This window comes from Amblyomma americanum, chromosome 1 (assembly GCF_052857255.1).
Source record: "Amblyomma americanum isolate KBUSLIRL-KWMA chromosome 1, ASM5285725v1, whole genome shotgun sequence".
NCBI lineage: Eukaryota > Metazoa > Arthropoda > Arachnida > Ixodida > Ixodidae > Amblyomma > Amblyomma americanum.
The window spans coordinates 351,370,793-351,395,883 of NC_135497.1; the positions used below are offsets into that span (position 1 = coordinate 351,370,793).

At 44.2% G+C, this 25,091-nt stretch overlaps 1 protein-coding gene across 2 annotated transcripts in view; it reads right to left on the reverse strand.

Moving 5' to 3' along the window:
• The window catches only part of bchs (WD repeat and FYVE domain containing 3 bchs), a 187,937-nt gene that overhangs the window by 157,591 nt on the left and 5,255 nt on the right, over positions 1-25,091 (reverse strand). For both annotated transcript variants that reach the window (XM_077649982.1, XM_077649983.1), the window contains exons 3-7: positions 15,351-15,474; positions 12,197-12,471; positions 6,950-7,142; positions 4,752-4,938; positions 3,948-4,114 (exon numbers count right to left, since the gene is read on the reverse strand). In XM_077649982.1, coding sequence (XP_077506108.1) covers positions 3,948-4,114; positions 4,752-4,938; positions 6,950-7,142; positions 12,197-12,471; positions 15,351-15,474 — 946 coding nt within the window. The remainder of the gene's footprint in view (positions 1-3,947; positions 4,115-4,751; positions 4,939-6,949; positions 7,143-12,196; positions 12,472-15,350; positions 15,475-25,091) is intronic.

Genomic DNA, 25,091 nt, shown 5'->3' on the forward strand with positions numbered 1-25,091 from the left:
CCAGCGTTCCTGCCCTGCTGCCATCCTGATGCAGCCCCCAGCAATACACCCAGGCCCGCATCCCACGCTCCTGGACACGACCGCCGGTCCTCGTGCGCCAGCCGACTGATGCCCCGGCTGTAGAAACAGCATCTACGCGCTGCCGGAATAGGCGGTATCCTGCGTACCCCGCCGCGCTGCTACCCCGTAGCAGTTCATCGCGGTTCCCACCAACCGCCACGTGGTGGCCTCCTGCACACAGCCCCGGCTGCCCTGCAGTCCTCGCCTGCCTCTGCCAGCCTTGCGGCTCGTCCGGGGCCATGCCGCTTGCTTTCCGCAAGCACCCGACGCGCGCGCGCCACTCCCAGCGCGCGTCGTTCATCCTCCTCTTCCCTGTTGTGGCTGGCGCTGCTGCTGTGGTGGACCCGCTGCCCTGGACTACCGAGGACCAACTATCACCGCGCCCCTTGATTATGTGCAGTGTCGACGGTGACCATATGAACGGAGACGGTGGCCCCCTCCCCTGGTCCCCAAGAGTGATGCCCTAAGGGCCAACATACGTCGGGACCAGTACCCCCTTTCCCCCCCCCTTTATAGCAACAACTATCACCACCACCACTACTTTCCGCTACAGACAGCATGCAGATCGTCACACCAGCACAGCTCCCGCTTCTTTGTTCCCTCGTGTGCGATGACTACGGAAGTGCAGCGTGCTGTTTGCGTGCGTCGTTTTACAAGCATTGATCGCGTCAGCCCGAAAGGTACTGCAATCAGTACGATGTCGCGAAAACGGAAGGCGCTGTGCTGGAAGGACGAACTGGATATTTTAAAGAAGGTGGACAAAGAGCACAAGAAAAGGCGCATTGACATGGCCAAGGAATTAGGCCTGCCAATTTCTACGCTGTTTACAATCGTCGGTCAGCGCAACCAAATTATGCAGAATGTGCAGCACTTTGGCATAAACTCCAAAGAAGCGAAGACTGCTCATTATGAAAAGTTAGAAGAAGTTCTCCTAACATGGTTTAAAGAGGTAACCGCGGCCGGCGTCACGGAAAAGTTCTGCGTGAGAAGGCTGCGGACATCGCACTCACACTTGGAATTGAAAATTTTCAGGCCTCTGGTGGCTGGATTCACTGATTTAAGGCACGGCATGACCTCTTCTACAAAACCGTTTGTGGCGAAGGGAAAAAGGTTGATGCCTCCGTTGTTGAAGATTGGATGGCAACCATGCTGCAGTCTTCCATCGCGGGATATGACGCTCGCGATGTTTTTAACATTGACGAGGCTGGGCTGTTTTACAATCTTCAGCCCGAAAAGAGTCTCTGCTTCAAGGTCGAAGCCTGCCAGGGAGGACAAAAAAGTAAGCAGCGTGTGACGGTTTTGTTTTGCTGCAAGGCTGACGGGTCAGAAAAAATGAAACTGATCGTCATTGGAAAATACGAAAAGCCCCGATGCTTCAAGGCAGCCGGTCGTTTGGCCTGCAAATATAGAGCCAATAAAAAAGCGTGGATGACGTCGGCTCTGTTCGTGGAGTTCGTCACATACTTGGACCATAGGATGTCATGCAAGAACAGAAAGATTGTTTTGCTGATGGACCAGTGTGCGGCGCATCCAAAGCACATGACGCTACAGACCATCAAAGTGGTATTCCTGCCCCCGAACGCTACTAGTCATTTGCAGCCACTGGATGCTGGCATTATCAGAAACGCAAAGCACCACTTCAAAGGTTTGTCGGTGCACTGCCTCCTTGCGTAGATTCACCGTAGGGACACAAATATGCAGATTAGTCTTTTGGACGCTATGCATTTTATTGCAGTGGCCTGGAAGTGCGTCTCCCCTGCAACCATTGCGAATTATTTCGCAAAGTGTGGGATTTTTAAATCCACAGTGGCCACCGCCTCGCAAGTGCCAGGTCCAATTCCGGTTGATGTCTGGAACCAGCTTGGCGTTGACTGCAGTGCCGACGATTTCGTCACTGCGGACAACAATCTCGTCACCTGTGGTCTGCGCACAGTGGAAGACATCGTGGAGGATGTATCGTCGCAGCCTGGAATTTCGACCAGTGATGAAGAAGAAGAGGAGTGCCAAAATGGTGAAGACCAACCACCGTCGGCAACCAAAACTATGCACGCTCTCGATATTCTGCGGCGTGCCGTGACATCCGAGACTGTACGTGAGAACAATATAGCCCAGTTCTTCAGCTTCGAAACTTCTCTGCTGGCCGACCTCGCGGAGAAGAAGACTCAGAAGGACATACGTGACTTCTTTCCAAGTAAATGTTTTTTTGTGCGTGTCTCATGGCTTTGGGACAGATTTCGCTCACTTTTTGGTGATACGAAATTTCAGGTGATACGAATATTTTCGCCTCCCCTTGAGATTCGTATCACCGAGATTCTACTGCATTTCACTCGGTAATCCACACACATACAGTAGCTATCAAAGAAATACATTTTTTTTTTCCATCTCAATGTGTTTGTATGTTGTTAAATTTACTGCTACTTTTATATCAAATTACATGTTATACAGTAACAGCTCGTTAGTTTGAACTCGAAGGGGACAAGAAAATTGTTAGAATTAAGCGAAGTTCGAATTATCGAATGGGCGCTAGAATGAATGGTTATAGCCCCCGCCGCGCGGGCAGAACCCGAAGCACTCACATCTAGACTCATTATCGCGAACTAGTCGCTACTACACGTTTGTGGCGGGCATATTCTGAGAATTAAATTCATCCGGTCCTAGTGGGAAATGAAATAAATTGATTGACCAGTTATATGCACCAGAAACAAGTACTGGAATGCATTCGTGTGAGCAGCAAGCTTTAGTGCTGGAATATATGATGCTATTTATGCTCCAAAACATGTTTATTTACGGGATAGGGTTGTCAAAATTAAAAGCAATCGGCGAAGTGCATTTATTTGCTTGCGCTTCTTCTGCCGAGGCTCCATCGGCATCATCTGCAGCTTGCCCAAAGCTCCTGCGCAACGTCAGAGTTCTCACTGACAGAGAAGTGTCGTGCTGCAACATCAAGCGCTGACGCTACTCCATGTGCGCTTGGCGGTGGCATAGTGTCGTCACTGCCGTTGGGCTCATCACTGTCGGCTGTTCTCACCGCACATAAGCCCTGCAACGTCTGCTGGGAGCATGCAGCCTCAATTATATCGGCATCACTAAAAAGGGCTCCAACATCTCCACGCTGCTGTCCATGTAGCTGGCGCTCACGGCACCAACAAAAGCAGTCATCGCCCGAACCGCCATTGCCACCATACTACGTTGTTTACACCACGTGATCACGGCACAACGAAAACCTGGAACGGCTCGCACCAAAGCATCAGTGACCAGCGAAAACCTGCTACGGCATGCGCCGGATCGCGGGCTCCATGAGACTCGTTCACTCTGCTTTTTTTCTTTCCATTGTTTTACATCTCTGGTAACTTTGGAGCGCATTTTACTCGTTATGGGTCAACTTCTATCTACGGGGAGCGGTGTCAGCCAGTGGCTCCTAGTTCGAATTAACCGTAGCGGATGCCGACTTGTTCGAATTATCGGGAGTTTTCCCCTATTGAAATACATAGGGCTGCGCCGGGACCCGGGCGTCAGTTCGAATTAACCATAAGTTTGAATTAACCGAGTTCGAATTAACGAGCTTTTACTGTATCAACTCATTTGCTTAGCAACACAAAGCTTCAGTTCTAAAGGTAAATTCCAAAATATATATTATAAGGCAAAAGAGGGTTCAATATTGCATAAGGCGCAAGAGAGGCTAACCTTACATTGGCCCCCTAAAAAGGGGAGGCCAAATAAGAATCTCAGAGTAAAGAAACTAAAGTTCTTTCAAAGGTTTTGGTTACAATAGCAACTTTGTAAACAATGCATGAGAGTATAGCACCCAAGTTTCGGATGTTTTTCTTTTTGTATGTTTGCTTCTGGCACGCACATGCACATGACAAAAGGAAAGCAGTGCTACAAACCTTTCCCAGATGGTTGCGGTAATGTAAACCCAGGAATTTGAAAAAGTGAACCGGTGCTAGCTTGGCTAGGCTTCAGCTCATAGTAACCACAGGTTGTGAGAGACGTCATTAGCACAGCAAGATTTCTTAGTGCTTCGCAAGCTTCCTGGGAGCTATTTTGCTCCAATCTGAAAATTAGAAATATTTTTTATTATGATCACCGATTTCAACAGCGTGCTCTCAATAAAATTTTTGTGTATCAAGTTAGCAGGTACAACATACTTGAATTCAATATAGTTGACCCTTGATAATTTGAATTTGAAAGGGACCAAAGATTTGTTTCAATTATGAGGAGTTCAGAATAAGGAGGAAGTTATTATTACACTTGATGAAGACAGGATCAATGTGTTAGTTTCAATAAAATGAGTGAACTCAGGAAGTATGCAATTAATGAGAGTCTACCGTACAAGCAAGTTACACTGCAGCTGCTAGGAGGAATTAAAAACTGTTTGCACAGGTGATAAATGAAAGCACAAAAACGACAGACTTCAACATGAATTACCGAAAGTCAACACACCAAAAAGCCTAACGGAAAATGCAAGTGACCTTTACAAAGCTACTTTGGTTTTTGAGCCCTTAATACATTCAGAATAATTTTACCACCACACTGAGTTGAAAAGTTGGTCAGTTAAAGTTCTAAAGCACATGTGAACATAGTCACTTTTACATTAGTCTTTCACTTTCATCTCGTCACCACATAAACCCAACAAAAAAGAAGATCGCAGCATGGATCATACAAATCAGCAGCCTAGTCTATGTGCTTACCTCAGGAGAAACTCTGAAAGAAACACATATCCCTGGCAAGAGCGGAAGTCATCAAGGAGCAGCTGTGAGACCTCACTTGAGTCTTTCAGGAAACAAAAAATGGTGACAAACATCTCCACAACCTCTAGTGGGGAAAGTTCCTGCACCCTTTGCACATTTTCTACGCATAGTGCCACACAACCTTTGCCTGTAAAGAAACAAATGCAAAAGAAAGTGTTAAACGCTGGCCAAATATTATTGCAGGTATCCAAAACAGTAGTTAAACGTTCAAACAGCAATAGTGCCTCATTTCAGGCATCTTAAATAGTGCAAAAAAGACATGGACAAGAGAGAAGGACAGGACACACGCTAATCCTGTTAATGTGCCCTGTCTTACATCTCTTGTACTTGCCTTTCTGTGCAAGTTAAGGTGCCTCAAACAAACAACCAACTAGCCCAATTAAGGGCCTTGTCAGCAGTTGTGTGTAGCTAAAGACTAGCCCTAGCCACATCACTGTCCTGAACTAGGACAACTCGGTCTCATACAGTAAGGTTAAAACAGCAACCAGTTAATGGATGCTGCAGAACTTACTACCCGAATAAATTTAGAATGACCAATGGCTTTGTATATCCTCGTCAGACCCCACATACGTTATAATGCACATTCGTATTTTACGAAATTCTTAAAAAACGCACCACTCCTACAGCCTAAGTGCCATTGCAATTCAGAGAGTACTCATTGTGTTCCCATGTAGCAAGCTTTTCAACAAATGTGAAATGACAGGGGCGCTCTGAGCAGCCTCCCAAGTTGGATGATTTGTCCAAGCCATATTTATGCTCTCAGCGGCCAAACAGCTCCCAAGTCTCAAGTGCTTTTCCATGAGATATCTTGTGAAGTCAAATCTCGTTACAACGAAAGCTGGTAGCCAGGCTGTGGGCACCCGTCTGCACCCCTTGCACCCGTCTATAGCGCCTCGGAACCAGCACCACAGTAGGTTGTTGTAGCTTTCCAGCGGCCACCCTCTGCTTACATCGACTGTCACGGAGCAGAGGTGATGAAAACAGTGGCAGGTTTCGTCCTGGCGCCCGATTTTTTACAAGACACCATTGTAATGCGAGGAAGTCATTCTAGTTTGTGTCTGATGTGTCGCCGCCACGCGCTGTGGTTCTGTGCAGCGAAGCCAACTTAACTAGCGTTTGCCGCTCGGTTTTTTGCGGCCTCTGCAATCACCACAAGTGGCTTCGAAACGGTGCTAAAACTACGAAAAACCACGCTCCCAGTTGCCGTCCTTTTGTTGATTGGATTTAGCTTCTTCTCCATCGCAAGTTTTTTGGCAAAACTTTAGATTAAAGCAATAGCCTTTAACGGCTCATACTCGCGTCCGTCCGTTACATCCTAGGTCACGTGCCCTTGTCACGTGATCATGACCTGCCAACTGGGCTGTGAGCAAACTGCCCACTGTGGTGGGTCGTGTGATCCGCCGCCAAGCAACAACTGCGCATGCGCAGCATGATGTCGCCGCTCAAATTCAAATCAGTGCAATGAGTCACAAACGGCTTTCGCCTTCTCGCAGTTAAGAGATATAATTGCCTCCAACGAATTTTTACGAATTTTGGCTGTACCGAACTATTTTACAATTTTTTACCAGTTTGCTATAATGAGGTTTCACTGTAATTCTGAATTTAAATACGCATTTTCTAGTGCATGTATTTAACTATATATTGCCATAAAACATCGCTGCTTGTTTATGTAGGCCCAGAGGCTTGTAGCAGAGAGCATTCAGAAAACTCATAAGGTAAGAACTGTTGGACATACAACTGCCAGATTTTGTATGTACATTCACAGGACCACCAAGGCTTCAGATATGTATTTAAGTTAATGCTGACAGGCTCAACTTTGCTCGTGCCTGATGAGGATATAGATAACTTTGAAAAAGAAAGCAAAGATTCCTTGCTATTGCAAGTTCCACTGAATGAAAATACTCTGTCACGGGCAAATATACATAGTATCACCAGTTTACCTATGCCAACTGTATGAGAATACACATTGTGACAAAAGGTGACACCAGCTCTACGCAGCGTTGGATAAAGGTGGCACAGGCAACTCAGACTTATGCAAGAACTGAATTCAATTCTGTTTTGTACAAATACTGACTAGATGTATTTCTGGAAACATATGCACCTCCCATAGGGAGCTGGAGCATAGTAGAGCCACTCACTATGGATGTAATTGACAACAGGAGCGGTGAGACCATGCCGAGAGAGCGTCATGAGCACTTCCGAAGCACTCTTCCGCCACACATTGTTATACGGAGGACACCAGGTGGTAATGGCACTGAAAAGCAGAGTCAAGTCGTCTTTTCGTGCCAACTCTTCCGCAGGGGCAGGGTGGCTGCACAGCCGAACAAGGACCTGCACAGGACAGCAGAGATTGGTAACTAAGCTTCATACTGAGGCAACTGAGGCAAACCGACTGATCAGCCATTTTACAATGATGATGCAAAAGAAAATGTCTGGAAAAAAAAAGGACACTCAAAAATTCGGAACCATCCCCTCCCTTCTATCAGTAGAATGCACTTCTAAACTCCAATAAATAAGATATATTCAATGTTTTAGTTTAGCTTGTGGTGTTCTGTATACAGCAGATGCCACATATACCAACCACATTTTAGTCCTCTGATACAAATTGCCATATGTGTTAGAAGCACAAAACTGTTTTTATATTGCACAGCAGTGTAATAGAAGTGCCACTACTTTTAGTCATAGTTCCTCGAAGTTGTCCTGTTTATGTGAAGAGCCGCATACGGGAGGCCCCGGCATTGCTGAAAAGAACTAACACGGCGACCAGTGCCCAAGACATTTTGCCTGCCTTCAAATTTATCGACCCAGACATGTCAGCGAAGACGGTGGTGGGGAATGCGGCGGGCGATGCAGAAGACAGATGTGCAAAGACCGCCAGATGGCTAAAGAGGAGAGGCTGCGCGCGGTGCCCTACGCAACCGCAGTCTTTCCTGCGGTTTGCGCCGTGCTTCCCCCCCCCCCCCCCAATTGGCGCGCGAAGACGGGTTCGTTCGTGCGTTTGTGTGTGCAGGCCGACAGGCGACCTTACTAGCAGCGGACACGACGGGCTGCGTAATGGCTCGAGGTGGCGGAGGAGGTCGGCGGCTGGCACCAGACGGACTGACTGCAGAGAAGCGTCGCCCTCCGAGGGACACCTGATCCCCTTCGACCCATCCCCAACGGCGCCATCGGCCTTCCCGTCGTAACAGCCGCGGATTCCTAGAAGTTTGGCGGGTGGCTTTGGTCGGCTGTGTGAGCAGCGACGACGAAAAACCGTTGGGCGAAGATTACCCAGAGAGAGAGAGAGAAAGGGAATCTCCGGAGAGACGCGGCGGGGGCAGCGGAGACAAAGAAGAGAGGCAGACCCCGGGAGAGCCGAAGCAGCCGCGGCCCGCCGACGCGAGACGATTGGAGTGGAGCCCCGATCTGCCGGACCTACAACCAGAGGCTCCTGAAAGCCAGCGGTGAGCGGACCACCCGCAGATTCTGTGACTGACCCCCGACAGGTGGGAACGTCACATTTATTATACAGTCGAGCCCATTTATACCGAACCTGACGGTCACACGGATTGTGTTCATTGTATCCGATGTTCGCAGTAAGTGGGCTCCCTCTATTACAGCCCAAATTATTAAGTCCACGAAAAGTGCCGTTAGTTTCGCAAAAACTGCGTCATGAAATGAAATGAAAGTTTACTTCTCTGCACACACTACAATGCAGTGCAGGGAAGAGGGGACACTGGGCAAAAAGCTGCTAAAGGCCGCTTGAGGTAGCGCCCAGTTCCCCAGGTACATACCAACAGCAATGGGCTCACAATTAACATTAATAAATAAATAAAAATAAATAAATAAATACAAGATTTGCAAAGAACAACATTACCCGTTGAACATACAGTGTAGAATGCATTCTAAATACAAAGAAACTGAATACATGCACACCTACTTCTCTAAAGCAAAACTACCATAGCACTTTCCAGGCTCTCTGGGGCAGTCATGTTCTCCTCGTCGAGACCCTTTATACCGAAAATCTGATTTAGGGACAGGATATAAGTAATCGTAGTTCAAGCATCCACGGCAGCTGGTGGCAGGTCGGGCATGTTAATAAAATTTCTGGTGGTTGGGGAGTGCTCTTACTTTGTGTACAACTGCTCCATCACAGCATGGCTCAACGATTTTGTCTCTGCGCAAGCATAGGCATCCTATTCAACATCTGGCCAGCTGTGCATCGACAAATCATTGCCACAAATCTACACGCATCTGATCACTTGCGTTTTTGAAAGTGTTATCTATCGTTCCTGGGCACATGCAGCGGCAAAAGCAGCACAGCACACATGTACACAGAATATATCAGCTGCACTGTCTGCTATCTGGCGCTGCCAGTACACGGTAGCAGCAGTAGCAGTACAAAAGATGGAACCGACTGGGCAGGCGGCGCAAACCACAGTGTGGCTAGAGCAAGACATTCAAACTTCTTAAACCGCTGCCTTTACTTTATTCACGACCATGTGCAGTACCTTCTGTTTCAACTTCGCACGCTTTGACTAAACTTTCAATCTAAACTGCCACTAACCGAATGAGAGTAAGCATGCAAACCCGTAAAGCGGCACCAGAAAAACCAACTAAGAGGTGAAACCAAACATGCCTCTACTGGATTGGCTTGACTCTGAGTGGTGTTCAGCTGTGGGGTACTTGAACCACAAGACTTGCGCAGAAATTGTAGTCAATGAAATAAAGTATAGAACTAATGTTTAAAGGCAGAAATAAAGACCATAAAAAGCATTTCAATTGTTTTAAATCACCAGCACCTGGCACGATCACGTGATCCAGAAGAGGAAATGAGTTTCGCAGAATGTGCCGTGTAACTGCAGCTGACTTCCGTTCAGTTTAACATCAGTTGAAAAGCTGAACTGCAGTTCAACTGTCTGTGTAACATGGGTATTACAAAAGGTTTAATGAAGGGAAATGTGAGAGTACCTGCAACGAACTCCACGAACTGGTGACTAAGCCCACACGACAACAATGAAAAGCACAAAAATATGACAGATTAGATAAGCTGGCATCCAAATGCCCGTAAGGTTCTTGCGTTAAGCTCATTTAGGTCAACCTGACATCACATTTTATCAACCATAAACAACTCTGAACACCTCTTTACAATACTGTTCAACTGTTGCTTAAAACAGTGGAATCACAGCATGCTTAAAACAGTGGAATCACAGCATACATGGCGATTGGCAATACAGTAGAACCTTGCTATAGTTAACTCGGATATAGTAAAGTGAAACTGAGGTCCCATTTTGTCTTCCATAAATGACTGCTTTTTTTTGTTTGTTTCGTAGTCAAGACATCTTAACCCATTCATTACCAAACACACCATTTAGCTGTCCTCGCTTTAAAATATTCATTTTAAATATGCATCAACTGAGCGTACTTGGACAGCAGTTTTCACACCACATGACATTATTTGCTCACTAGTTTAGAAAATGCATTACAAGAAAAGAATTTTTTTTGCCATCACTTCTTCTGAACACGACCATGATGCTATGGGAAGACTCCAGTTTCAGGGGCTATGAAATTCATGCGCTGTTTTATGGTAGTGAGAGGTATGCAGACTGTAAATAACTAAAAACTTTTTAGATGATACTGAAAGCAGTGAGTGCGACCTCCTCCACAAGGTGAGGATTAGGCCTCAGGCTCTGAGCCAGGCACTTCAGACGTAGCTCGAACCCCGGCTTTAAAATCCGAAAGCTTGCAAGGAAATATTCATTATTGTGATCTTTTTTGGTGTTTACAGCAGCTACATTTATACCAGAAAGTAATTGAAAAGGATGCGCTACACTGAGAGCACAGTTTACCTCATCGAAAAGAACATTCACATGGCTGTGTTGTCCCGATACAAGAGCACTGGAAACCAGCTGTGGCTCCAGCCCTAATGTGTCTAGAGGCTTCCAAATGGCACCAATTTGATCACCAAATACCTCCGAATCATGGCAAAGCAGAAAGCACTACGCAAATGTTTGTTGTGCAAAGCCCAGGATAAAACAGTGAAAGCTGTCAGGAGAGCGACAAACGCCACTTGACAATTCACACACCTGACTGCTTCAAAATTTTTCGGAAACAATAGAAATTTTACTTGCTCTAGATTTGCGATTGTCTTGACAGCCAACTAAAATACAAAATTCCTCACATGCGATCTTTTCCAGCACAAGTTACTGCAAATTCTCCCCAGCAACCCAGGTCGTGCTGTGCCCTCGAGGACGGACCGTGGAAGCGAACGGATTAATAAAGAAACAGTTACAGTGAAGAGCTACTGGCCGTGGCGACGTAGTTCCCGTGGGAAGATGACATCACAGCACGCGCGCAGTCTAGGACATTTCAGAGCCACAGGCAAGAAACGGCGGAATCGCGAAGCCAACAGTCTGAGGCAAATAAATATCGAAGACAAAAAAACGGCACTCTTTAAGATGGCTTGGCCACCAGGCTTGTGAGCTGCGAGAAGCCAACTTTTCAAAAGCCTTGGGCCCGTGAAGCAAAGCGCGTGGCGCACACGGGAAAAAGAAAAGTAAAGCTGACTATAAATGTGAAAAGAAAGTGGCGCGGGCTGCTTTGAAAGAAAATTTAGTAAAATTGCAGTGAATTTTCAATTATGTTACATGATAAGGGATGGCTGTTTTCCCACTGTAAATTTCACATTCATAATTTTGCGAAAACTGTAGCTGTGATTCATGGGTGACTATACCTCACTGGGCCACAGCTACTGAATCTGCTTGACAAGCCTATTCCTGAGCATCTTGTATCATCGGCAGCTTGCAGCAAAGCAATTTCAGATGATATTAACATTCTGTGTATGGGAAACGCTGACGTTCCAAAAATGGTACATGGAAAAATCACATGTAAAAGTGTAAAAGTGGCAAAATTTTTTTAGAAACACAGGAAGAAACACGGGCATGCTTCCGCGACCATACACATACTTAGGCAAAGCCGCGCTGCCCTCCCAGAGCGGCTTTGCCAAAGTGTATGTAAAACTGCGGAAGTTTAAACAACCCATTAACAGCAACTACCTATGTGTGATCCTGAAGGTGTGGAGCAGTGAGGCAGACGGCACCGTGAATCACAACTGTGATTTATGCAAGTGATGCATAAAAGATTAAGGTGACTGTGGCGAGATGAAGGACAAAGTCAGAGTGTTTCGGGGCCTCTTTACACAAGCCCCAGCGTTAAGCAGCCACTAGCCGTAAAGTGTCTCAAGATGTCAACAAAATATTTCAAATGGCCCCCGACACCTTGAGAACGTAACATAATTAACAGCAAGACAGACTGATGAGAGAGCATCTATTGAAGACAAGTCAATCAAGCAACCTGTTTTTGCGATGAATTTCAAGGCACCTTCATGCATTTCAAACCCTGCGCACCTGGACAAAAACTTTCTGGAGCAGTATGCGGCGTTCACGAGGTGTGAACTCGCAGTGAGGCTCAAGCCGGTCAGGGTCACGCAGCTGTGGTAGGTCGAAAAACAGGTAGAGGCACTTGACCAACGTTGATGGGAGGGCGCTTGAGGTCATCACCTCCACCAGTGGGGCTCCACCACTGGCCAGTAGGTTCATGGTGGCCAACAACATCCAGCCTCGGCTTTGCTCTTCTGTGCTCTCAATTTCCAGGAACTGGGCAATGGCACTGCTTGCACTCTCTAGGTGGCATATGAAGCAAACACACACAGCACCTTGAGTCAAAACAACTGCAAAAAAAATGAACTAAATAAAGCAACAAAGCACAAATAATGTTGTCTCTCTCTGAGCTTACTGCCCATGTTTACCCTCAGAGCTCCAGTTTAGCTATGAAGACCATACAGTAGCAACCAACTGTGTTGCTTCTCTTATACCTGTGCCACACAGGCACAAGAAATGGCAGTAAATTTTTAAGGTTTTAAAGGACCACAGAAAGGTGTGTTTGAGCTTGACTTTAAAATGTTTGCACTATGTTGAGTACAGGCCACCGAGCATTCATGCCGCGTACGAGACCTCAAAGCAGGCGAGAAATTTACAATAAATTTTTTAAAATTCCCGCTTTCGCACCTCACGGCGACGCGTGGTGCCGGGCTTTTGCGTGAAAACCTGGCAGACGACGTCATGTCTTGCAAATGACGTCAGCAGCCAGGGGTAATCATTGGTTCATAGCGCCAAATTCTTTCAGACGTCACGCGCTACCGCGGCTGCGGCCACTCCGCGCTCCGCAGCCGGCGGAGGTAGGGGAGGGGGCCGAGTGAGTGGGGCCGGCGGAGGAGCGCCGCCGTTTTGGCGTGCGAGAGGAGAGTGAAAGGCGCGAAGACACAGAAATTCAAATTTTGTCTGCATATAACTCAGCTTCCACAAAATGCATTAAATAATTCTTGCTGGGGGATAATTATGAACCGTCTTCTTTTAACATCCCAGACATATTGCACCTTTATTGAGTCCCCCTATCTGGGTCCCTTTAAGTTTGTTAATGCCATTAAATTTGGTGTTGATGCTACACGTCCACATTTAGTACCAATAGTATATGAAAGTCACGATGACGACGACGCTTGTAAAGCAATCAGATGTTTTACCTAAATATAAACAGTGCTAATGAGCACATCTCGGGAATGTTTATCAAATGTAATAAAAAACAATTTCACGCAAAATACCGCTGTTCTTGCTTGAGAAGTTGAAAAAGTAGCCATAAACTCGCGTGTCAGTACACAAGCCGAGAGTATCTGTCAGAAGTGCTGGTAAAAATTGTGCCATTCGCATAGAAAATGCAGTAGCGATGACACATGTGACTGAAAGTTATGAATCAACCATTTGTTACTGGTTAGGAAGTTGTTACTAACAAAGTTGAATGTTTTTCAGAGTGGATGAGTGCTCGGGCATGCGAGCTGTGGCAAACGCAGTAGGTTGCAAATGGCAGTTAGACTACTGCCATTAAATTTATGCATGTGGCACTGCGCGAATGCCATTAAAACTTATGACAGTAAGCACTCAATGGCATTAAATCTGCATGTGTGGCATGGGTATTAGAGAAGAAAGCTCACCAGGCAAAAACATAACTTAGTTTACATTGCTTAGTTTGACAGTTTGCCCACTCTATCGCAAGCTGAGAATGATTTAGTAACAGCCCGAAGCATGCGCAGAAATGTGGAGAAAACCATCTTGAGCTGCTACGTAGAATAGTGCAGACTTAGTAAAAAAAAAATATATATTGCTCAAATTGCTGCCGAGGAACATCAAGTAACAAAGCAAGTGTGTATAATCCCACTGCTATACTCGCTCAAGCCATGCACAGAAAACTCAATAACTCAAGCAATGAATGGCAACAATACAAGCAGGTGTGTGAGAGCATCAGATATAACAATAGGCAACTGTTGCGTCCAGCTTTTAAATTGTACAAAGAAATCCTCATGTCCCTACACTATTCACCAAATGCAACCCCAGGACTCTGTAACCTCAAACAGAAAACTGCCTTGCTAGAAATAACCATTGCCATGAGTATAAAAACCTCACCCTGTGAAGACAGTAAAACTGCAGCAGCAACTAACTGCTTAAGTGAAGTCATGTTTAATGTCACTGGAGTTCAATGGCATACAAAGACAAGATAACCACATTTTCAGAAAGAAGTCACTTTCATGCTAACACCACAGAGTCTAGCTACTGAATAAGGGTGCTGCATTTCCATTCAAATGTAGCACACCAAGTTTTCCACAAAGGTGCCCTCACACAGAGCCACATCAGCAAGTCTGAGCTGATATCTATATTGATCGGATTCCAGTGACAGAAACAGAAGATGAAACACCTGCACAGTGAATGTGCTAAACTCTTGCTGACACTTCCATGCCAATTTCGTTGCCTCACACCACTAGCCAGCAGAGCTGTTCTGCCTAAAGTACTTTCCCACAATATTCAACTCAACACACCAACCTTTACATGCATCCTCTAAGGGTGGATCAATTCTGATCAATGCCCTTTTGATACATTATTGCAACACACCTTCTGAGAGTGTCGCCTCTGTTTACACAAAATCTGATTCAATAAATTTAAAAACTTTTGAGAGTTTACACAATGCACTATTGATGCATTCATGTAAACCCAGTCATGCACATGTGCCAGTCTTGAGGCATGCACTATGAAACCCCATCTCTCAGTGAAAAACAATAAGAATGCACAGAATTGGAACTCAAGCCACCGAATCAGTGGTACAAAATCAATTAGGCACAAAATCAGTGCCTAACAGTCAAAGTTTTCTGTAGTAATTTGCTCTTTCCAATGCAGCAACAGTTCATGGAGGTGTTCTACATGCCTGTTAGAAGGGTCAGGCCGCCTTTTGCAATACAGTGGATGCATACGCAAGTCCTACATTAAAACAAAACCTCACAAGTTTGCCAATGCACACTTGCATGAAAAACTGTGTGGTAGCGCCACTTTTCTTGAAGCTTTTCTTAGAGACTTTGACTCTAGTTGTACTATTTCAGGCTGGCTATCCTCTCTAGTAACATTTTCACTGTGTTACAACTCACTACCCCAGACCTGTGCCATAATCGAAGGAAGTGCTAACCTGTACTTTGATTTGAAGCACGTCTCCGAATCTCAGAAACCATGAGTTTCGATACCAGCTTGGAGAATGCAAGCACATCGCTGAACTTGTCAATAATATCCGCAGCAGGGCTGTTTTCGAACACCTGCAAAGCAGAAACAACAATACGCATGGTAAAACAAAGAAGTGATTTAAAATACCTGAGCAGAACAATTCACAGACACCTACAGTACAAAGATCACAACATACAGGAAAAAAAGCAGAGATTTAGATGAAGCACTAAATAAGATAGTGGACAAAGACCAAACAGAAGTGAGCATAATGGATGTAAAGGGTCGGTCAAAAGTTCCCAGGCCATAGGGTCTGCTTTTGAGCAGCATAGTCAGGCAGATACAACACCCCCAAAGTTCTAAATATCTGTAGAGGGTAGAAAAAGTATAGTTCTAGTCATTGAGAACTTTGTTACCTTTATAGTCATCTTAAGTGTGAGGATATACCGATGGAAAGCAGACCCTGTGGCCTGAAAACTTCTGACCAATCCTGTACATTATGCTCCAGTTTGTCACGTTTTCCTTCAACACTTATCTGGTTTCTCGCCGTCCCATAGACAAATATCAATTACCTCACAAAAAATTCCACCACAAACAATCAGAGAAAATTGCGAAATAGAGATTTCACTGCTGCGAAGTTGGCACAGCTGAAATCCTTACATAATGGCAGTGCAGATCATTCCTACAGTTAAAGAAAAGTGCAGTGCTCGTATGTTCTAGTCCACGGACCTTGTATGCCCCTGTTCAAGACTGGATCAACAACACTGAACCTGATCTCCGCTTCAAAAACATGTCTACTACATACGACATGTCCGGGTCTTGTGCTTTATGACATAAAGACACATCATCATCTCAGACAAATTTTGCCCTGCCAAGATCATTCAATTTCAAGCAAGAAGTTGCATGTGTAATAGTGCTGTTTCACTACACACGGTACAAGTGAGACTCACTGCAGCAAGAAATAGCTGATCATGCAAACATGTGTGACTTAAATGTTACGCAGTCTGTCAAAACAAGGTACTAGAGGAGTATAAGACTTCAGGAGAGCGAGTTGACGGGCTAGTTGGTATTGCATGGTGTAGGAAGTATAAGACTGCAGTTTCCAGAAAGGCAGTAACACATATACATAATAAAGGGTACCCAATAAAGGGTGCTCACAAGAACAAAAGCTGTTAGGGGTGTGTGAAGAGTAAGCTTTGAAGCCATATCAAATAACGATAGCACTGAAATAAATACAAATGTGCCAAATATTTTTAAAATAGTTTCCATACAAAAACCAGAAACTTTTATTAGAACTCACACTAGTTTGCACTGTAAAATTGGTGATATTACTAACATGCCTTTGTACTTGATTTTGTACATACAATTCAAAATACTTAAACTGAAAAAGTTATAATAAAACAGAGACAGTTCCCCTTTTGTTTTTTAAAAGTGTTTCTATATGCTAGACATAAATTTGCCAATGGTATGGAAATTTAGCATGAATAAATTTAAAAGCAGAGCGAATGAAAGAACTCCAAAGAGAAGATGATGAGAAGAATAAAACTAAGGTGCACAAGGAAAATATTCAAAATAAAGAGGTTCCAAAACACTGGCTCACAGATCGGCCTATGCAAAAGCCTTCAAATGAGCATGCCAGCACTTACAAAAGCATAGTCCCTCATCAGACCCATTAGCGATGCATGGTAAATGCAGCTTGGCATTAATGCACATATGAAATATGACAACCTAATGACACACATTTTTACCAATCAGTGCGCGTCACTACTGAGGAAAAATAAGGCATTTAATAAAGACGGTTCTTTCAAAAGCAGGGCTTCTCAAACTGAATTCTGCAAAACCCGTGTTCCTTGCAGTGCTTTCTGGGTTCCTCAAGCGTTATAATTCATGCATGCTTGAGCCTCCAACTTTTCTTTTGCCCACTTTATTTTGGAACTAATCATACTGTAAAGGCTTATAGCAGACTCTTTCACCATACAAACAGTCATTACTTTGATTTCAGCATTTTTTGTAAGGTTGTGCATCTGCATGCTCATTTCTACAAGCATGTCATAAAGGCAGAAACAGAAACCAAGGCACATGGGGTTCCTCAGCACTTTTGAAAACCGTTAGTTTCCTGAGCCTTTCATCAAAACGAGCCTCACATCTGCTCTGTTCTAGCACAAAGGTTGTTGCTTGGGCTGATTTATTAGCAGTGTGTCAGTGCCTGCAACATGTTGCCACAAGTGCACCGCTTCAACTATTCAATATCAATGTGATCAAATAATGTGCTAGCTGCACCATATTTCCCTTTGGGACACTTCTCACCTATTCAGCGATAATAGTTTCCAGAGGAGTGTGATGTCAAAAGAGCATAACAATAAAACCAGCGTCATACCTACTTCTACAAAGAAGGCACAAGCAAAGTGTACAGAATGAAATAAATAATGAAAGTGATGCACAGAATGAGCCACGAAACTGCTTTATATATATATATATATATATATATATTATTGGCTTAATATGATGGACCCAGGTGAAACTGTGTCTGGTGAACAAACACATTTAGTGCAGTTTTTGTTGCCTTCTGCAGCAAAATTGCAACCAAGTATTGTTCTTCACTCGACTAGTGCTCACAGAGGGTAATTAACCCCTTTCTGTCATGAAGTGGTGGCTGTGCATTATACCATAAGTACAGCAGACTCCCCTCAAGGCTAACTCGAAGGGACAATGAAAATTTGTTTGTCTTATCAGTAGCACCCCCAAGAAGACTGCGAGCTAGAAAGGTGCATCCAAATATCACCGTTACAGAGCACTGAATAAAACAACCTTGCCGTGAGAAGATATAATTTCAAAGAGAGCATTTATTGCGCTATGCTGAACAATAAGTGCACAAATCACACAGATATCATTGCACTTGAAAACAGCATCGGTCTAATCCCTTCTTTTTTTTTGCCAGTCTTTTCTCTCTTCCCCAGCGATGTCTATGTGTTTTCGTTTTAGTGTTTTTGAAAAGCACTTCTTCACTAGCAAAGAAGAAAAACCAGGGGTATGTGTGAAGCCTCAACTTTAGACCTTTGACGGAGCGCCAGCAACAGAAACCTTGCACAGCTGCTCTGTCAACGCGGAGAACCAGCACCCCCTCCCCGCATGCGGCTGCCGATAGTGGCCGACGATAAGATCTTGCATGCGATTGCCTTTGAGGTGGTGTTACTTCAAGTGATTTCACGCGTTCTACTTGGTTTAATTACATTAGAGCCCTAGCATTTGCTTGGCTTTCCCTTCAGCTCTGATCATTCTGAAAGTGCCCAGCTGGCTATTAGCGATGCAGTACAGGTTCTAAAATCACGATTGTGTTAGTGCGAAAGCGCTACTTCACTAGCAAAGCTGAAGAACCCCGAGAGATGTGTAAAGCCTCAACCTTTGACCTTTGACGGATCGTCCCCCTTCCTCCCTGCGCGCGGCTTATGATAGCGGCTGACAATAAGATCTTGCATGCGGTTGCCTTTCAGGCGGTGTTGCCTCAAGTGCTTTCACATGTCGTACTCGGTTCACTAATTATGTTAAAACCCTACTGGTTTGTAGTGTGCTAGCACTTATAGTGGCCATTTCCCACATCTAACCGTTGTATGTTTGTATGTTTGCCTGAACCCAGTTTTGTGGCAGGCTGCTCACCTGCCCATCGTGTCAGGCCGCAGCTTAATTAATCATGAGAGGCTGCTCGCGAAATGCAACCTGGATCGCAACCCAACCCAAGCAACCCAAGTCCCCCACATGGCAGCACCTGCCATAAAAGGGCAGTGGCGCATCACTTGACTGCTGAACCACTGTGCCAGGAGCGCTAGGAAGGCTCCTAGAGATCTATGAATGTAGAGAATGACCAATTCCGCATATATAGACATTAACCCATTATCACTATCCGAACAACTGCCATTCGTGAACACTGGATCTGAACACTGGAACCGAAGTAAAAACTGAACTGCTGGAGCACCTAATTCGTATCTGGCCTAATTACGCAAATCGACCATAATTTTTTTTTAATCTGCCTGTTATCTAGCTCCTTTCACAGTGCGGCGGTTACCAACTTCATGAGCAAATGCACCATGCCTATTTTCTTCTGCCGCTGGTGATGTGCATGTGCCACGGACATCAGGTTTCAAATCTCTCCCTGGCAATAATGCATACTGCAATGCCACATCTGTTCAAAAACTGCATAAGCACACAGTCAACGAGTCAACCCCACGCCTCTTTGTCCACTGGGGCAATGTGTGGCGTGTGATGCGCACGTGCCGCAAAGGTCTGGTCATGTCAGATCTCTGTGCCACGCGCAAGCGTGATGGTGCCATCCCAACCAATTCCGCTCATACACTCACCCGCACTTTCATGTGAACCGTGCAGGGAAGCTTTCTTATAGGACCCCAATTTTATTTTATAAAGACTGCAAGGATAAACACGTTTATATTTATACTTTTATATTATTGATACTTATAAATACTTTTATAAATATATAAATACTTACATTTTATAAATACTGCAAGGATACAAACATATGCCATAGCATCAGTTTATGATGTCAGTGATGTCAGCAAAATGTACAATGGCCATGCTCAATATCAAGTGTCAGGTGCAATTTGCACCACATTACCATTCAGATCCCTAACATGTTCATATGAGAAGGATATGCATGAAATTGAATCCAGATCTTTCAAGTGGCTTTCAGTGACACATTCCCCTGCTCCCTACATTAAACCACTAATGTGCCTTCAGGCACTTCAATAACACTTCTGTTGGACCTAGTTGGTGCATGGTGAAACAGTTGAACGATGTGCGCAAAACATTCGACGAACCACATACACGGGAGAAACACAAGGACTGGCGGTTTACAAAACAAACACTGATGTTATAACTCCCTTTTGGCTTTTTAGTGTTCCCAGCTGGCTCCTACTCAATAGTCTGCAAGAACAAGGATACCTTTGGCTTTGTACATTAAGGCTGTTAAGACTGTGTGTATTCCAAATATGGGCAGATTTGGCAGGGGGTGGAAAAGTAATCTCTCCTCTCTCCCCTCACTCCTGAGCAGAAATTTTCCTTTGGCCCCTACTTTTCACAACGAAAAAAACCCAAGAAAATCATCATGCAAGTAGGGCCAGCCTCACTGCCTCTTCCACGAGTTCCCCATGAATCCACCACTGCTTCAATAGACGTTAAACATAAACATATTAACGCCTCAAGCTTTCCCTAGCCAACAGCCAAAAATTACCGATTCAAACGCAAGACGCCACTAATATTCAAGAGAACAGATTAAAAATGTAAAAAAAAGAAAAGTATTTATTTAGCCATATATTTGATGTGCCTGGGTCTTTGATGCCAGAGGAAATATTATCTGGGGTTTAGAAGAGGTCATTGTCATATCTTCTATGGGAATCCTTGGCTCCCAAGACATTTTCCTGTATGCAATTGAACATATCCCAAATGCAACAATTTTATAAAGCTTGTAAAGCCAACACCCAAATGGCACAGTTTCACAGACGTCCCTTCCCTAAGTCATAGAATGGTAAAAGTTAATGATAGCTGGATCGATTGGCATATTAGGTTTCTTTACCTTAATAAGTATAAATATTTTTGCAATTATATGTCAACCCCCAGTTCAGATAATTAAAATAAAGCCACTTGCTTACCTGTATTTGAGAAGATACAGTCGAGCCCACTTATAACAGCTGCAGTTACAGCAAATGCTCGCTTCATACGAACGAGGACAGTGCTACCATCAAAATATGTATTAGGGCAATGGCAGTGCATCCCAGATACAACGAACACCTGTGAGTGCACAACTTGGTTACAGCAAATGAGGAGGCACTGTAAACTCGACCCGGCAATCAAAAACCACCGCTTCTTGCAGGAGCACAGAGAGACGAGAGTCCCAGCATCTGTGTCACCCCATGCCCTCCTCCTATGAAAATAACACGGTAACCCAGAAATGCAAAAAGAATACACGTTAATAACAACTAAGAAATATGGGACGTACGGAATGGCGACAAAACTTTTTACAAGATGCGGCTATCAAAAATGCATGCCTCGAAAGGCGACGCCTAGCGCTGGTGGAAAGTGCAGCAAACTTCGCGTTAGTGGATTTCTGTTCACAAGCATGAATGGCAGCGACCGAGGTCGCCATTTGTCATCAGGAAGACTTTCAATGTACAGTGCTTTGGAAGCTACATTCTCGTATGCTACATGCATAACACAAAGGCGTGAATGATGCATGGCTTTTTTTTTTTTTATTAAACGACAAGCGTGCCACTAGGCTTAAGTTGAGAGGGCGTATGGAGATGATAGGACACTTGTTCGCCGAGTGGCTGATTGAGTTCTAGCATGACATGGCAAAAGAAAAAATAGGAAGACCCTTCTCGCACTCGACAACCATGCGGCGTACGAGCTGGCTTCCCTCACTGCGGTAACCACGATGTTCTGCCACCGACCGCAACGAAAAAGACCAGCCTCTTGACATGGGCATAATTCACGTGGACAAGGTGTCTTGTCTGCGATGCGTCACCAGTGCATTCTGACAGCAGTCGACCAACCAGGTGTCACAACATCCCAGTTCGAATTTCTGCTCCCCGCCACGGAATGATAAGGAGGCCCTGTGGATGGAAATGACTGCGGAGTGCATCAAGAATTGCTTCCATAAGGCAGCGTTTAGGGATCCATGAACGATGGAGCACACTGTGGAACACCACATTATTGGACACATGTGGATTTGTGACAATGCGTCTTTAATGCATTGCTGTCCTGACCTCATGTCGTAGTGGGATGACTTCGCTATGCAGATGATGACACCGAAATCGGAAAGCCATACACTGCTGAAAACAACAGTACATGAAGTTCAAGAACTCTCGCACTGCCAGGAATCTGATGAGGACAATGGTGAGCAGGCCGACCTACCACCTGCTTCCGCGAGTGCTTCCACCGAGATTAGTTAAATGTGCTTGTTGGTAGCAAACGTATCGGCGAGGAGCATGCGACTGAGATGAAGAGTTTGGAAAGTGCCATAATAGGGCCTAGTTTGAATAAGCAGACGCGCATAAGGGACTAACATTGTCTGACTTAGTATTTTTGGCTGTAACAGGGGAGGTCCACTTACTACGAACCTCGGATACAACAAACGGAATCCGCACAACCGTCAGGTTTGTTATAAGTGGGCTCGACTGTATAGCACATACAGATCATATTACATCACTTAAAAATGATGCTTCTTTCTTCCATTGCTTAGCATTAGCCGGAAATCAGCCCTAAATTATACACCTCAGCAAAGCAACAAAAAGGCTTTTTGTAACTACAACAAAGCTCAAAGAAAATAAAGTGACCATAAGGTAAAGCAATATACTGAGTATTGTTTCTTTGTTTAAATCTATGCAGATTTTTATTTTAATTGTCATGAAAGATTAGCCATTATGGTCTGTTCAGGTGAACTGTATAGCAATGGGGTCTGTGCAGGTGTATAGTATTGAGTATGTATTAAAGTGCACTTAAAAGACATAATTAACTAAATTACCTAATAAACCTTTTCGTTTCAGGAAGTGCGGCCCAAGATTATACTGTGAAATTGAAGGCTATCAACATTGAAGCCAAGCTCAGTTTTTAAAGTTTGTGAGATGGCATCATAGTTTCAAACGTAAATGTAAAAAAAAATGTAAATGTAAAAAAATAACTCACAGGAGGGTTACGACTGTGTAACGCGATGTTCAGCAATAACTGTTTAGGCATTTGGTTTTGGTGATATATTCCTGACGCATTGGTGTAATGGTCAAGTGGTGCACCCCTGCACTGGCAGGCAGATGTTCCAAACGGAGCCACCCGTAGTCTTATGCGACCCAGGCTGACTATGACATTAACGCACCCATTGGTTACGCTGATGGCGACGAGAAAACCAGGGACTAGCAGCTATCGCTGTAAAACTTCTGAAAACTCTAAGTTACCTTTTCCACATTGCACACGATCGAATGTCATTGCTCGAATTTTCAATGAAGCAAATACAAACACATTCCATGTGTTTCATCATGTAGAAGATGACGTGGTTCTCGTGACAAAAGCGCCTGCAGTGATGACATTTGATCAATGTTGAAAATGAGAAAGCCAACTTAAATAGTTAAAGAAAGCATCTTTTGTCACATTCGATATCCTCAATCATGTTGCTAATAAGGAAATCTTAAAACTGAGCTCACCTTCAGTGATGATGACCTTCAATTTCACAATATAATCTTGCACCCTCAAACCAAAAATTAAGAATTTGATTTATTTAATTTTAGTTAACTGTCCTTTACTGCATTGCATTGTGTAAAAAATCTCAGCCTTGCCATCCCTCAGCATAGACTTCACTGATGTATATTTCATAGATTTTAAAAATAAATCTATACAGTCTTTTAAAAGATACCCGGTATATGACTTGCCGCACAAAATTATGGAAGTCCACTGAAACTTATGGAAAATCATGCCAACAGATAGCAACAGCTCATGATTAATTTGATGACACTCATCACTGCATAAAACTGTTTCAAATTATGTTAGCAGCTCAACCACACATACACAATATGTTAACCTAATATTGGTGCCATTAAAAAGCCAGGTCTAGAGGCCTTGTTATGAAGCATACTGTTTTACAGCCCTTGCTGTCATTAACAAAAGCACTACAAGTACAAATACTGCTCTGAGCAGACATACACTTGAGGCAGTAACAGTGAACAGTGCCCAGATTTTGGCTTTAAATGAATATCAGGTGTCAGACTCATGCAAGTGTTCAAGAGACACTGCCTCAAGTGCATTGATCAAAGCAAAATTTGAGCTGCAGTTTCAGGTAGCAAAAAGATATGGCCAAAAATCACCTGATCTCTGTACAAGGGCTAAAATATGTAACAACTTAAAACTGCATACTCTCCAATGCCTACAATTAACTGTACAGTTCTTAGGTTTAAAATGTCCGTGTTGTCACTAGCATTAACGAATTCATCATTTTAGACAAGTGTAGCTTGGCCAGATTATGCATACTCAAATCTAATGTTTCTCCATCCTCACAAAAGAGTATTAAAAGAATTAGGCTTGTCTAGAGCTTACTCCCATCTCTCAAGAAATTGCACCACTGGCTTGAGTTACGTTTGAATAGGGCTTGAGGAAAAGAAGCATGCGCACACAGAATGCCATTTTTAAAACATATGAAGGCATGAGCACCAACGCCAGATTTATCTCATTTTTTTCCTGATTGACAGCTTCGTTGATGGAGCAAAACAGAGAAAAATAGTTGAAAACACCCAGTTTTCAATCGGAAGTAGCAGAGGGGATGGTTGAGAATGATGGAACCACAAATCTTGGCATGAAAATATTGTGTGCATCATTGTGAAAAGAAAATGTGCAAGCATTTTGCCCCTCTATATCTGCAAAACATTTCTTGAAAATGCCACCTGGAAGTGGTGCCACTTGTGCAGTCGACATATAGCATGACACCTCTACCAATAATGAATGAGCTACAGCAAAGTAATTTTGTACTACTGGTTAAAATGAAAGAGTGCATGCCATGATAAACAACTTTTTGAATGAAAAATGGCAACTCATGATATTCCTCTACAAAGGCTTGTCTGAAACAGCAATGGCATGGAAAATCTTGGGCTGAAGCCAGTGAACAGGTGTAAGAGTGAAGGAGCATTCTGTGTGATTCCGCATGCCGAGATACTGTGATCTGTTACAC